Here is a 16,290-nt window from a genome sequence, read left to right on the forward strand (position 1 = left end):
TGACAGTTGACTGAGTCAGTTGCATAGAGCATATATTATACCTGTATTGTAAGATCTCTACTGGTTGCCAGCCAGTTTTCAAGCACAATTTGAGATGCTGGACTTTTAAATCCATAAATACCATTGGTTCATTGGTCTAGGATTTCTTAGGGAGCATCTTGTTTCCCGTAAACTGGGGTGAAGAACTGGAACTAACTGGTGGCCAGATTCTTATCTCTCTCACCCCCTGCAGGCCAACTTTGACACACACCTGTCAATCACCTAACATTCTAATGATTTCAGAGGTGTCAAAGTTCAAAGGAGGTTGCCGTAACTGCTTATCAGCTGATTGTCGGTTAGAGAAACCTCCTTTGAAGACTGTGCTTTCAGAGTGACTTCAAAAAGGCACTCTTTAAAGGCTCCTAAAACTGGGGCATTTTTCCTTCTGCAGAGAAAGCAGTTAGTATTCAGAGTGCTGGGAGGGCTTTGAGTACAAACTGCTTCCATTGGAAAGAAAAAAAAACTTTTAAAAATAGAGCATTTTTTTCCTTCCAAAGGAAGCCTGCAAAAGCCCCTTGTGCACTGCTTCCTACATGCTTGAAAATCAGCTGATGTCTACAAAGCCCTATTCATCCAAGCCCTGCCTTTACCTGGCCGTCATCTCATTTATGACATCAGGTGGAGGGCAGGTAGACATGGCTTGGCTGAAGTGGCCTCACAAGCCAAATTAGGCATGCGGGCTGAAGGTTCCCCACCTCTGCCGAAATCTCCACAGCTCCATATGCTCAGTACATCCAGTGAGGCCCCACTCCAGAAAACCTGCTGTGAGACATTAAGCTGATGGCTTCAAGGAGCAGGGACCTTTTGGTTGCGGTCCCTTCCTTGCAGAATATCCTCTTGGAGGCCTGTCAAGTCCCATTCTTTGAGAAGTCTAGTAAAAGTTTGCTGCTTTGCCAGGCCTTTGGGGCTGTAAGGTTAACGTTAAATAGAGATTTTTGCCTCAGGTGGTCCTGAGAGCACCCTTTCTGTGCCGCCACTAACACAACAGCTGCAGGGGGGCTCAGTGTGCAGCGGTAGCAATGGCTGCTGGCCTGCTTCAGGGGGCAGAATCTCTTGCGCCAACCCTGACTCTTCAGGGGTCTTCCTCATCACCTAAAGTCACACAGGGAAATGCCTGATATCAAGGAGACCGCTGGTCCACCTAGCTCAGCATTGTTTATGAGCTGCAGCTCTTCGGAGTTTCATAGAAGTCTTTCCCTGGAACTGCCAGGGATTGGATCTGGGACCATCTGCATTCAAAGCCCATTCCCTACCACTGAGCTGTGGCATACCTGATTCTTTTTTTGAAATGGAGATGGCAGGAGTTGACCCTGGGAACGACTTTCTGCGTACCAAGCATGGGTTCTATGACCAAGCTGTGGTCTCCCACCCCCCCGCTGCTGCCGTGAGAGAGCAGGAGCCATATTTAAAAACATAACAGTGAAGGCTGCACCACAATGCTCAAAGCTATGTTTTCATACACAATACTGTACTTTCAGCTTGAACACTAACCCCATGGTTTGATGCAGTTGCTGCCTTTGCAGTTGAACACGGCCAAGGATATTCAGGCTGCAGGTTTAATTCCTGTTGTGAATGCCATCCATGAGTGAAGGCACATCTAAATCACATCCAACACACATGTAAAGCACATGACTTCCTCCAAAGAATCCTGGGAGCTGTGGTTTCCCCTTCACAGAGCTAAAACTTCCCAGCGCCCTTAACAAACTCTCCATGTGCTTTAAATGTGCATTGGATGTGCTTTAAATGTATGGTGTAAATCTGCCTTTAACTGATGGTGACAGCATCCTATTGCTGTCTTTAAGTGCCACACTTGCACACAGATTTCAAATTCCAATTATTCAAGGCATTTCACATGTGTTATCTTTTAATGTGAGAGCCAGTGCAGTGTAGTGGTTAAGGTGTTGGACTACGACCTGGGAGACGACGGTTCGAATCCCCACCCAGCCATGAAGCTCACTGGGTGACCTTGGGCCAGTCACTGCCTCTCAGCCTCAGAGGGAGGCAATGGTAAACCCCCTCTGAATAGCGCTTACCATGAAAACCCTACTCATAGGGTCGCCATAAGTCGGGATCAACTTGAAGGCAGTCCATTTCCATTTTCCATCTTTTAACGTACACCCAGCTGCGCACAAGGGTCTGTGTACAAATTGTTTGTACTGGTGGTGAGGGATGGGGCATCACAGCAGGTGGAGGTCAGTCTGAAAGGGTGGCCTAAGTTTGGGAAACAGTGAACTAGTTTCAATCCTTGCTGCAGATACCACTCCCATCCCAATCCATAGCAATGGGAATTACAGTATTCCATTATGCCAGCATTTCATGGAACAGGGCCAGGGGATGTTCCTAAAGGACGTGATGCAGGGGAAAACATAAGGATTTTAAAAATGCCCTGCTGGATCAGGCCAGAAGTCCATCATCCATGCTGTTTTCCATCTGCATTGTGAATCATCAATGCCAGTAAGCTACACAGAGGACTGAAAGTGGAGATAGACACAACATTTTTGGAGCAGTAGCACCAGTTTGGAAGTGTCCTTGCTGCATTCAATCCCAGTGTAACTTTTCTTTCCAAGGTCATGTTCTGAAGCGGGGGGGGGGAGGGGGAGGAGATCCTGCGAGTTGGCAGCAGAAGCTACTTACAGATTGCTCTGATTGGCTGTAATCCATGATGACTCTGAGAAGCTCCTCCAATCCCCAGAACAATTTTGAGGGTTTTTAAAAAATATATATTTTTGATTATTGAAATGACAAATGATTGTAGAAAAGGGTATTCTGCGCATGAAAATGAAAAAGGTGGACAGCCTGTCTGCAACATGGGGAGAGAAGCAAAACTGATGGCTGAGCCAGCATTCAGTCTGCTGGCATTTACATTTATTATGTATTGTTGTTATGCTACAGTATTTGGACGGTTCGTTTATGTAAACTGCTTTGAGCACAGACTATTTGTGGGAAATACAGTATATAAATAAATTGACTATTGACTACATCTCATTCCGACTGTGCAGCCGAGAGGAAGCTGTGCTCAGTGTGGATGTGTGTCCACTGTGAGCCCTCTTTTAATATTCTGTCTCTCCCCACAGTGATGTGGGTTTTCTGGAAAACGTTAGGGTAATTTGCACTGGAAATTTTTCAGTTTGCATTGGAAAATGTTCTGATGCCCTAGTGAGAGATCTAATTTAGTATGTTTATTTTACTTGTATTTAGTAAACAAATCTAAAAATTTTGAATCTGCCAAGCTTGCCTGATACTATATTTGCAAGTGGCTTCCGCTCCTTGCAAACTAATGAACTTATGACATGGAAAAATGTCCACCCCACATTATTGCTCCCCCCTGCTAATTTAATTTGGTGTTCCAATTATCTTTATTAACCAGAGCAATTACTCTTTTCCTTTTGGGGAGATTTCCTAGGTGCCTTTTTGACATTGGTGTTACTGTGTCACTGCAGAGCTTGGAAAAGTTAATTTTTTGAACTACAATTCCCATCAGCCCAATCCAGTGGCCATGCTGGCTGGGGCTGATGGGAGTTGTAGTTCAAAAAAGTAACTTTTCCAAGCTCTGGACTAGGATGCATTCCCTTCTCTTTCCCCCTCCTGTAACTGCTTGTCCAGAAAGCAAATGCTGCTGGTGCATTTGAGTTGCATCTATTAGTATTTAAAACCAGATCCGTTGTGAGAATAACCATTCTGTCGAACATTCTTAATTTAAAAAGTAAATAAATGGGAAAACTGGCAGCACATGGCTATGAAAGTTTACTTGGAAGAATGTCCCAATGTGTTTAATGGGGCTTACTCCTAAGTAAACATGCATCGGATTGCAACCTCGGTTTTACAGACCTTCAGAAGTTAACTCAGGACAGGTTATTGCAGGATAAATGGATACAGCAGTCAGAAAATAATCTTCAGCAATTCATGAGAGAGAGAGAGTATGCATGAGTGTGTGTGTGAGAGAGAGACTGACTCTCAGGCAGTGGTCATTGATGTAAGAATTGTGTGTGTGTGTGCACGTGTGTGTGTGTTATACATATGCAAGATACATGTACATATTTGAATCTGAAATGTTGAACGGTCTGGTGGCTTCACGCTTGTGTTCTCTTTGTACGTTGCAGATGTCATGGTACCCTCAGTATCGGAGTTCAAAATTCCGCCACGTTTATGGCAAGGCTGCAAGCAAAGAGAACTGCTATGACTGTGTGCCTATCACCCGGAGCGTCCACGACAACCACTTCTGTGCTGTGAACCCACATTTCATTGCTGTTGTGACCGAATGTGCAGGTGGAGGAGCCTTTCTTGTTATACCAGTAAATCAAGTATGTACCACTTAAGCCTGTCAAGTATAGCTGCTTTGTGTGTTTGTGTATATTGGGGAGGTGGCCAGAGATAGAAAATTGGCTACTTCTAAAGCCATAATTGACAACTCATTTTTCACAGGGGACATATTTTAAACTGAGTAGGGGATTGAAAGGCTGACAGTATTGGCTCCATCTACAGATGCAGGCTAATGGCTCATTTACACTTACACACACTGTATATCAACTCCTTACGCACCTCATCTGCTAATTTTGATTGCAACTCACATACTGAAGTTAGCTGCTGCATAATTGTCTCGTATCTGTCTCCGATATGGTCTCCTTTGGAAGGAAGGGTTGGAAATAATTTCAATAAATAAATAAATCAGCAGAACTCTGGCAGAGCCCCTGTTGCTATTCACTCAGGTGGGAGGGGCTTAAAGAGGCCTTTTCCCTTTAAGAACATAAGAAGAGCCTGCTGGATCAGGCCAGTGGCCCATCTAGTCCAGCATCCTGTTGTCACAGTGGCCAACCAGGTGCCTGGGGGAAGCCCGCAAGCAGGACCCGAGTGCAAGAACACTCTCCCCTCCTGAGGCTTCCAGCAACTGGTTTTCAGAAGCATGCTGCCTCTGACTAGGGTGGCAGAGCACAGCCATCACGGCTAGTAGCCATTGATAGCCCTGTCCTCCATGAATTTGTCTAATCTTCTTTTAAAGCCATCCAAGCTGGTGGCCATTACTGTGTCTTGTGGGAGCAAATTCCATAGTTTAACTATGCGTTGAGTAAAGAAGTACTTCCTTTTGTCTGTCCTGAATCTTCCAACATTCAGCTTCTTTGAATGTCCACGAGTTAGCATTATGAGAGAGGGAGAAAAACTTTTCTCTATCCACTTTCTCAGTGCCATGCATAATTTTGTACACTTCTATCATGTCACCTCTGACCCGCCTCTGACCCGCCTTTTCTCTAAATTAAAAAGCCCCAAATGCTGCAATCTTTCCTCATAAGGGAGTCGCTCCATCCCCTTCATCATTCTGGTTGCCCTATTCTGAACCTTTTCCAACTCTATAATATCCTTTTTGAGATGAGGCGACCAGAACTGTACACAGTATTCCAAATGCGGCCGCACCATAGATTTATACAACGGCATTATGATATCGGCTGTTTTATTTTCAATACCTTTCCTAATTATCGCTAGCATGGAATTTGTCTTTTTCACAGCTGCCGCACACTGGGTCGACATTTTCATCGTGCTGTCCACTACAACCCCGAGGTCTCTCTCCTGGTCGGTCACCGCCAGTTCAGACCCCATGAGCGTATATGTGAAATTAAGATTTTTTGCTCCAATATGCATAATTTTACACTTGTTTATATTGAATTGCATTTGCCATTTTTCTGCCCATTCACTCAGTTTGGAGAGGTCTTTTTGGAGCTCTTCGCAATCCCTTTTTGTTTTAACAACCCTGAACAATTTATTGTCGTCAGCAAACTTGGCCACTTTACTGCTCACTCCTAATTCTAGGTCATTAATGAAAAGTACAGGTCCCAATACCGATCCTTGAGGGACTCCACTTTCTACAGCCCTCCATTGGGAGAACTGTCCATTTATTCCTACTCTCTGCTTTCTGCTTCTTAACCAATTCCTTATCCACAAGAGGACCTCTCCTCTTATTCCATGACTGCTCAGCTTCCTCAGAAGTCTTTGGTGAGGTACCTTGTCAAACGCTTTTTGAAAGTCTAAGTACACTATGTCCACTGGATCACCTCTATCTATATGCTTGTTGACACTCTCAAAGAATTCTAATAGGTTACATATTTTAGTTAGCAGATCAGCAATTTCACATTTGAGTTCTTTGAGAACTCTCGGGTGGATGCCATCTGTGCCCGGTGATTTGTCAGTTTTTATATTGTCTATTAAGCCTAGAACTTCCTCTCTCGTTACCACTATTTGTCTCAGTTCCTCAGAATCCCCTCCTGCAAATGTTAGTTCAGGTTCAGGGATCTGCCCTATATCTTCCACTGTGAAGACAAATAATGCAAAGAATTCATTTAGCTTCTCTGCAATCTTCTTATCGTTCTTTAGTACACCTTTGACTCCCTTATCATCCAAGGGTCCAATCGCCTCCCTAGATGGTCTCCTGCTTTGTTATGCCACACCCCTAAGACAGGCATTTTGTGTTTTGTCATGCCACTATGGCAACCATTTTGTGACCAGTGCACCCAACACTATTTAAAAATTGGAAATGTGCCCTTTGGTCCAAAAAGGTTTACTTTAGAGTGAGCATAATTGAATTCTGTATCACTTGTCTTCCCATGGGAGCCCGGGAAGTGAACAGCATACGAATACAGCCTCTGCAATAAAAACATCTAAATATAGATTTCTGAAAACCAAAACTGAAAGTCATATCAGCTGCTGAAACATGCTTAGGATGGTTCTGAGGATGATCCAATCACACCTGATTTAGAGATGGGGCAGAATTTCCCCACTCACAGCAGAGGCAGAGTAGAAAGAAGCAAAGCCAAAGCAGTAACTCAGGCAGAGATGCAGCTGGCAGCCTCCTGTGTGGATGAGTATTTTTGGGCAGCCTTGAACTGTTTAAGTAATGTGTCTCTTATGGGACACCAGTACAGTAGGGCCCTGCTCATACAGCGGGTTATGTTCTGGACCCCTGCTGTAAAGCAGATCCCATTGACTTACATTGACCAAAATGGCGCCCGGCGGCAAAAAAAACGCCATAAAAGCGGAACAAGCGCTGTAAAGCGGGGCCTTTCTACAATTCACAACCGCTGTATTAGCGGAACACTGTAAAGCAAAGCGCTGTAAAGCGGGGCCCTACTGTACACAGTTCAGGAATTATTGCCATAAGCCTTGATTATAGGGCTATTATCATTAAATTCATGCACTGTTTTTGTGCCTCTTCTCCCCCCCCCCCAAAAAAAATCTTGTCCTATGGTGTTCACATGTAATTAGAAACCACACTTATTGTGGTTAACTGTGAACAAGCAGCATACTGGTTTGTTTCTCTACACAGTCACTAGCCAATCTTAAGCCATGGTTTCTTTTTGACTTGCTGATAGTAACTTCTTAGGGAGCACAAACTGTGATCCTTTGCTCAAATGCAGCAGGAAACCAAGGCTTCCAAGATTCTTTATTTCACTCACCTCAGGGAAGGAGTGAAGCGGCAACAATCAGGCAGCGTACACCAGCATGCTTCTCATTTACAGTAGACCATGATAAGCCAGGAAGTCTGACTTATCATTATGTGCAAACCCAGCCTGTATGTGTTTTTTAAAAAAGTTGTCCCAGCCATACGATAAGTGGGGTGGAAAGGAACCATACTGTTGGCCCCGCCTATTTTGTTTCTGAGTTCAGATGATTTCTAGAAAGGCATAGGGAGGCACTGTGACGTGTGTGTGTGTGGGGGGGGCGGGCGGGAATGGATAATGGCATGTTCAGGGGCAATTAATATTGACTCCAATATTGTAACAGTTGAATCTAATGAGGTGTCCAGAACACAGTCTTGTCCTGTTTTATTGGATGAGTTTCAGTTGGTACAGCTCGAGGATGTGGACAAGGTGCTTGGACAGATACGGGCGACTACTTCCGCTCTGGACCCTTGCCCCTCGTGGCTAATAAAAGCTAGCAGACATGGAACAGCCGGCTGGGCCAAGGAGGTAATTAATGCCTCGTTACGAGAGGGAGTGGTCCTACCTTGCCTGAAACAGGCGGTAGTGCGACCGCTCCTAAAAAAGTCCTCCTTGGACCCTGATAACTTTAACAACTATAGGCCGGTAGCAAATGTTCCATTTCTGGGCAAGGTTCTAGAGCGCGTGGTCGCTCGCCAACTCCAGGCCCTCTTGGATGAAACTGGTTATCTGGATCCATTTCAATCCGGCTTTCGGCCGGGGTTTGGTACAGAAACAGCCTTGGTCGCCCTGTATGATGACCTCTGTCGGGAGAAAGACAGAGGGAGTGTAACTCTGTTGGTTCTCCTTGATCTCTCAGCGGCTTTTGATACCATCGACCATGGTATCCTTCTGGGGCGACTCGCGGAGTTAGGAGTTGGAGGCACTGCTTGGCGGTGGCTGTGCTCCTATCTTGAGAATCGTCTCCAGAAGGTGATGCTTGGGGAACACTACTCGAGTCCCTGGGTGCTCCAGTATGGGGTCCCGCAGGGCTCAGTTCTGTCCCCCATGCTTTTTAATATCTATATGAAGCCGCTGGGTGAGGTCATCAGGAGTTATGGAGTGCGTTTCCAGCAATATGCTGATGATACGCAGCTCTATTTCTCCTTTTCATCTTCTTCAGGTGAGGCTGTTGCTGTACTAAACCGCTGCCTGGCCGCAATAATGGACTGGATGAGAGCAAACAAACTGAAGCTCAATCCTGACAAGACTGAGATGCTGCTAGTTGGGGGGCCCTCTGCTCAGATGGTTGATGTCAGACCTGTCCTAGATGGGGTTACACTCCCCCTAAAGGAACAGGTCCGTAGTTTGGGGATCTTATTAGATCCGCTTCTGTCACTTGAGGCCCAGGTAGCCTCGGTGGCACGAAATGCGTTCTACCAGCTTCGGCTGGTAGCCCAACTACGACCCTATCTGGACAGGGAGAACCTAGCCTCAGTTATTCACGCTCTGGTAACCTCTAGATTGGATTACTGTAATGCTCTCTACGTAGGGTTACCTTTGAAAACGATTCCGAAACTTCAGCTAGTGCAGAATGCTGCGGCCAGAGTTCTTACTGGGACGAAGAAATTCGACCACATAACACCTATTCTGGCCCAACTGCACTGGCTTCCAATATGTTTCCGGGCCAGATTCAAAGTGTTGGTCCTTACCTATAAAGCCCTTAACGGCACTGGACTGCAATATCTGATGGAACGCCTCTCCCGCTATGTTCACTCCGTTCACTCCGCTCGACGTCTAAGGCCCTTCTCTGGGTCCCAACCCATACAGAGGCCCGGAGAACAGTAACAAGATCTAGGGCCTTTTCGGTGGTGGCCCCCGAATTATGGAATGCCCTCCCAGATGAGATACGCCTGGCGCCTTCTCTGTCATCTTTTCGGCGCCAGGTAAAAACCCACCTCTTCACCCAGGCATTTTAAAGTATTTAAGCTTTTAATCTTATTTTTTAGTTTTCTTTCACTTTGTTTATATAATGTTTATATTGTCTGCGCAATACACACTTGCTGTATTTTAAATATTGTGGTTTTATCATGTTGTACACCGCCCTGGGAGCTGCTAGCTATAGGGCGGTTTAGAAATGCAACTAACTAACTAAATAAATAAATTAACCACATACTGCATGCAACTTCTTGCTAAGCTGTTGTAATACTTTGTCAAGCACTGTGTGGAGAACTTTCGTGCAGCAACAGAATCCTTGGGGAGCAGCAAGAGAGAGTGGTAAAATTCTCTTCACCATTTGGCAGGATGTTACAGATGATCAACTTGTTAGGCAGGCACAAGCATGCCATGGTAAATCTATATGCATCTTCAGTCACACAGTTGTCCTTGGATGCTTATATTAAAGAGGATGCCAAAGATTATGGTATTATGCCACTCCCATTTTTATATCTCCCAGAACCATCCGCTTAGGAGTGAATTTTTCACTAGAATTGTATTATATTCTAGTCTACCTGACACGCACACACACACCCCATTTGTAATGCCTTTAACTAACCGATAAATGATAAAATCTAAAGGAACATGGTCTGCAACTACAGAATCTTGCCTACATATTCAGTATATTCCGATCTAAAATTTACACCACACTGCAAAACACCTGCCCACTACAGACCCCTTGTGGTGAAAGTATATACAATAAGAAAATAAATTTCAACCCAGCTCTTATTAAGGTTAAGAGGCCATGTTAAGGCTTGAATTCAAATATAGTTTCAGCAGCAACGTGTGCCCAGCCCAAGACAGCAGTGGGAAATTTGCATTTCTCATCTACATTGTAGTGCAGATGGAAATATGCTTCCCGTCCTCAGTGTGTGGTGTAAGCAAGATTGCATTGGATGCCTTACTTGCAGCTGTGCATCACAGCCCAGAATTGCATCGTGGTGCACATCCACTTGTGAAGTTCCCAAACTAGCAAAGGAATTCATGTGTAAGAGTTTCTCTCTTTTGCTGGTTCTGGGCAATATTTGAAGACAGATGTAAAATTTTAAGAGCAGATGTTGCAGGTTCTTCGTCTGCATTGTGACTCTAGCTTTGCACCTTACCCATTACAGAACATATTCCTGCTAGGCACATGCTGAATTTGTCATCATTTTTACCCCTACCTTTTCCTAAGCTGCACATACGTGTTTATTCATTTACACTTCTACCCTTCGCTTTGCAAAAATAAAACAAATGTCAAATGTTTTAAAAAGTAGCAAAAGTACACCAGAAATCTCTGGGGAAGGGAGGGGTATTGACAATATTATAGGAACTAGCCAATAGACACGACTAGTTTTTCTCCAGTTAAAACCAATGGTGCTGGAAATTTGCAGAAAGCTTGCCACAGAAGAGAAACATACATGTTTGTATTGAATACAGTGTGGGAAATCTTAGACTGGCTTGGCTGCGTTAAAATATTAAATTTGTTTTCACCTTTAATTTGTACATGTCCTGCTTTCAGTCCTTCTCTACTGGGTCACCTCCAGACTGTATTTTATGGGAGGGATTACAGTCCATGTGAGGAATTAGGATTGCAAAATTAAGGTAGATTAAAGCGCTTGGACACCCTAGTGCAACAAATGCACTTGAACAAAGCAGACTTTTGTGGTTAGGAAAATGACTGGGAAATGCACTGAAAAGTGTGAGAAGAGCGATTGACTGGCAGGAAGATGTATAAACACCCCACAAGCAAATCAGGATGACTCTCATTGTTGTGTAACTTCAAAAACAAATCAGAACAAATGGTCAATAAAGACCGGACATAGTATTATCTCCACATATGCTTTGTGCAAGCAAATCAGGATGACTGCTCAGTAAAAAGGTATTCTGAAGGAGTCCTTGGAATGTGTAGTTAATCTGTGCCCTAGTCACTGCAAATCTCTGCAAAAGGATCACAATCAAATTATGTCACCTTGTGATGTGACACTGGTGGTAGACTATGAGTAGCAAAATGGCTTTAAGAGATATATTAAGGTGTTGAAATAAAACCAAGAAGGAAGATATACTCTGGTGAGTTCTGTTTTGTTCCGTGTCGATTGACAGGCCTTATCAGAGACTTTGTAGTTTGAGAACTAACCCTTTCTGTTTGTTTCCAGACAGGAAAACTTGACCCGCATTACCCTCGCATCTGTGGGCACAAAGGGAATGTTTTAGACATTAAGTGGAATCCTTTTGATGACTTTGTAATAGCTTCGTGCTCTGAAGACACCACTGTAAGTTTTTGGAACCTCTGGTGCTGTACAATCCTTGCCCGATGCAGACATGATGCTGCCCAATTTCCTAACCACAGTTAGAAGATCAGGATTAGCCCATAGACTTACTTTTCCCCTTTCCTTTCATAGTTAGTGTGAAGTCAGCATTAACTGGTATAACCATGGTTAGCTCAAAGCAAAACCTGCAATGTGTTCCTAATCATGGTTGCCAACTGTAGAGTGGATTTAACCACAATGAAAATGCTGGTGCCAGCATAACACTGGTTAGTTCTGAAAATGAAAGGATTCAGAATTCAAGAGAGATGGAAGAGCGCACAAACCATCGGGGTGCTCCTGCTGATGGTTAGGAGACTGGGCAGCATTACCTCTACACTGGTTCTAAAGGTGTCTTCATTTGCTAGGAAGTTTCCGAGGGAAAGCTGATAAAGAATCAATGTGGTGTTGTAGTTAGAGTATTTGGTTTGTATGTTTAAATCCCCAGCTTCCTATCTTGGTCACTGGTTAACCCTGGACAAGTCTCAGCCTAACCTACCACATAGAGATGTCATGAAGCTAAAATGCAATTCTTTGGAGACTGGGTAGGAAATGCAAATAAATTTGGATGGAGGGATTATTTCAGTTGTGCAGGGCATGTTACCAGAGAACATGTCTTAAGATCTTGATTTGATACTTGCACCCTAAACCAGTAGTGCAAGAAGTGAGACAGAGCAGGTCCCCCCCAAACCCCTATTTTGTGGAGGCAAAGCATGACCCTTGCTCCCTTGACTTGGCATTGCCTTTGTTTGTAGTATGAACTCATGGTGGCATGCATGGTGACAGTCAAAGAACAGGAGGGAGTAATGGACTGTCAGGGTTGGATGCATGCTAGGTGTCCACTGGTCCCTCCCCTCTGCCACCCCTTGCAAACCATCTCTCCATCCTACATTCCTTCACCCTCAACTATTGATTAATGCTGTTGTTAATTAATACTGTTGGTCATGATTATTACTGCTGTTAATGACAGAGATTGATGAACGAAGCCTACTTAGACTGTACCACTGTGCCTCCTAGGTTAAAATATGGAACGTTCCTCCATACTTACTAACAAAAAGCATAACAGAAGCGCAGAAGGAGCTTCTCGGTCATGCGCGAAGGGTAGGGCTCATCGAATGGCACCCAACAGCGAGTAATATCCTTTTCAGCACCGGTTACGATTACAAAGTGAGTTGGGGTCATGTGAACCTTCATTTCAAACCTGAACACGCTGTTATTCTGTTCTGTTTCCATGTGGGTCTTGGACATCATATATGAGGTATGTGAAATGGACAAGAGGTAGCATGTCTTTGCTACAGTGAGGAGGGTTTACCTCCTAGTTCCTTCCTGCTTTCCAAATCATTGTGGCTACAATCTATTCTCTCCATGCACAGAGAATGGAAGAGGAGTAGAAATGGGGAGAAAGCAGGTAAGCCAGCCCAGTATTCCCAGGCGGGGTGAGTCCCTGAAAGTTATTTTTTAGATGTGTGTGTGTGTACGGGTAGGTAGGTAGAGTGGCTTAATGTTGATTTTATTTGTAAAGCACCATATAAGCCTGAATTACAAATTAAGATGCCACAATTCTGCAAGAGTGCGGAATACGGTATTGGCTGCAGAATTCAAATAAGAATCTCAATTTTCATCGAAGCCAGCAACAACAAAATGATTTTCTACACCTTACGGCTGCAGAGAAATTAAATAAAAGTGGGTGGTAATGATTCCTAAAATTTCACAAGCCAGATTGGTTGCTGAATATAGTTTCCAGTGTTCAGAGGTTGGAGCTTCCACACCTCCAGCAGCTGCCCACCCTTCCTTGTACCTAGCAGAAGCTGAATAAATTATGCTAAATAAGAAAAATAATGGAAATGTGCTTTGTTTATGCAGTTTGTCCGAATTGCTCACCGTTGGGTGTAGTTGCTGCGTAGTTCTTTTTACATTGTGTCTACGCTGTGGGTGGACAACTCAGGAACGTACATCTCTTTGCCTCAGATCATGATCTGGAACCTTGACACCAAAGAGTCTGTCATTCAGAACCCGGTGAAGACAATCAACTTCCATACGGACGTGATTCTCTCCATGTCATTCAACACTGACGGGAGCCTGTTAGCCACAGCCTGCAGGGACAGGAAAATAAGGGTCATCGACCCACGAGCAGGAACTCTCTTACAGGTGTGCAGGACTGTTGAGCTTGATTGGCAGCAAGTGCCAGACCACTGACTGACTGTTTTACACTGTCAGATGGCAGAGGGGAAATGATCACCTTTGCACAGGAGAATAGGTATAGGCTGGGCGGTGGGCTGTATCTTTCTTTGAAACACAATGGTCTTGGGCAGGATTTCTGGCTCAAAGGGCCGGCTCAAACCCTACACCAGATTTATATCTGGGGATATCAGCCAGACATGCTGGGATGTGCAGCCTTATACATTCTGTAGTATGCTTAGCTGTTGTAACAAGGAGAAGAATAATGAACTGGCAAACTAGAATCAGCATTCTGGAAGTGGAACTCTGTTCCACATTTTATGGACCGCCAGATGTAAAAGGGGAGAGAGCTTATGGGTGGGAAGGTGACCCAGCTCCAGATGTCACCATTCCTGCTGTCAGTGGCATTAAGATCTTCATTAAAGGATTGCTTGCAGTATCCTTAAATGAGGGGTGTCAGTTGAACTCAGGTTGGTTGGCCACAATCCCCTTCCCGAAGGTTGCCCTGAGAGTATGCCCATTATTTTGCACCACAATCCCCACTTACATTGAGAGAACATAAACCAGTAGTAGGTCCTACTGTTTATTTCTAAAAGAATCCACCATTCAGCACCAGTGTGCCGCCCTTGTTTGCCAAAGCCCATTCAGCAGCACCACCAGCACTGCATCCCATCAGCAGTACCCCTGCCTGCCAAGCCTGAGCATCCTCTTGTAGCCAGCTGCCACCTCCCCAACACCCCACTCCCCACTTTCCACTGCTTGACACCTGGAATTATTTTATATGCCAGAATGGCTCTCCACCCTCAGTACTTCCATTCTAAATATCTCTTGTCATCAGGGTGAGGTGGGGTGGGATGGAGAAGGGATGGCAGCTCAGTGTTAAAGCACATGCTTGGCATGTAGCACAGGAATGGGGAACCTCAGGCCTGGAGCCCACATGCAGCCCTCTAAGCCTCTCTGTCTGCCCCTCGAGACTCTTCCCCACCTTCCCCTCTCCCCAGCCACACCTCTCACTGGCCCTGCCTTGGACCTGCCTTGAGTGCGTTTGCCTCGCTTGAATGTGTCCTTGAACTCGGATAGTGTGTTTTGCTGGCCTGGATGGAGGATAGAGAAGCATGTGTAGAAACCTGCCTACTGTCTCAAAATAAACATAGTCTTTGTTACTCCATCCACTTTTGCCTCTGGCTCTGCCCGCCACTGGCATGTGGCCCCTGGCAAGTTGTCCAGAAGGGAATGTGGCTCTCCAACTGAAAAAAGTTCTCCACCCCTGATGCAGAAGATCTCAGGTTCAATCTCACCTACCTGGAACCATGATTCCCACTGCTCCTCTTCCATGTTCCTTTGGGGTGTTCCCTGACACCAGCTGTGGGTCCCAAGGTCTGTAGCATGCACTGCTAATTTAAATGGAATGGGGGAGAGGTTTGTGCTGCTGCATTAGGAGGACAGTCCTCTACATAGTTTTCTAGCTCAGGTGGTTCATTAATTTGTGTGGAATGTGATAGTTGCCTAGGACCACCCTGGAGAACCCAAAGAGGCCTGATAAGCCCTGCCTTAAATGGGCCTGGCATGGTTTCAAAGAGTATATTGCTATGTCAACTGAACAGGGAGATATGCAAGTGTGGTGGTGGAGGGTTTTCAAAACTTTTTAACAATAAGCAAGCGTAGATGAGCCTCACTGAAAACAGTGTGTGGTGGGCTTGATTTCCTGTCAGTAACAAACTGTGTTTTCTTACAGGAAGCAAACAACAAGTCTCACAGAGTGAATAAAGTTTTGTTTCTAGGAAACATGAAAAGGCTGCTCTCCACGGGGACTTCCAGGTGGAATAACAGGCAAATTGCACTGTGGGATCAGGTGAGTCGCACAGCAGTTCACGGCAAGCTCTCGCTGTATGAGCAGTTCCATCACATACCACTCTTCACTTTTGCTGTTCAGTTGCTATTTCAGGCCATGAACATCTGATGCTGCAGAAAGATGTTTTTGGTATGGAGGAGGGTTCAGTGATGCAAACCCTACCTATAGTTTGAACGGTATAGCTCAGGGTTTACCACCTCAGTGAGAACTGCACCTCTGTCACTTCCCCTCCAGGCAAACCATACTGAGAAGCATCACTATCTCCCTGATATGTGTGGTGGGTGGATGACTGGAGGCTTCATGGCAGTGGGCATAACTGGAGGTGGCCATTCTCACCCACACTTACACACATTCATAAACACACACTCATTCTCTCTCGCACACACACAGAGATACACATGCTCATGTGATTTAAATGAGACGGAAGTTGTGTGAGGAGGGATATCCCCATGTATCTTCTTCTACATGTAAATTGTGCCCCCCTCAGCCCACCAAACAGCACAGTTGATAGGGTAGGCCCTGTGATGTCACCAAGAAA

General features: G+C 45.0%; 1 protein-coding gene across 4 annotated transcripts in view; it reads left to right on the forward strand.

The window, feature by feature from the left end:
* The window catches only part of CORO2A (coronin 2A), a 94,924-nt gene that overhangs the window by 58,772 nt on the left and 19,862 nt on the right, over positions 1-16,290 (forward strand). For 3 of the 4 annotated variants that reach the window (XM_061636254.1, XM_061636264.1, XM_061636274.1), the window contains exons 2-6: positions 4,140-4,340; positions 11,573-11,689; positions 12,740-12,889; positions 13,691-13,870; positions 15,636-15,752. In XM_061636254.1, the coding sequence (XP_061492238.1) occupies positions 4,140-4,340; positions 11,573-11,689; positions 12,740-12,889; positions 13,691-13,870; positions 15,636-15,752 (765 nt within the window). The remainder of the gene's footprint in view (positions 1-4,139; positions 4,341-11,572; positions 11,690-12,739; positions 12,890-13,690; positions 13,871-15,635; positions 15,753-16,290) is intronic. The other variant, XM_061636283.1, reaches the window with a different exon arrangement.

Source organism: Rhineura floridana, chromosome 1, assembly GCF_030035675.1.
Source record: "Rhineura floridana isolate rRhiFlo1 chromosome 1, rRhiFlo1.hap2, whole genome shotgun sequence".
NCBI classification, from domain to species: Eukaryota; Metazoa; Chordata; class Lepidosauria; order Squamata; family Rhineuridae; genus Rhineura; species Rhineura floridana.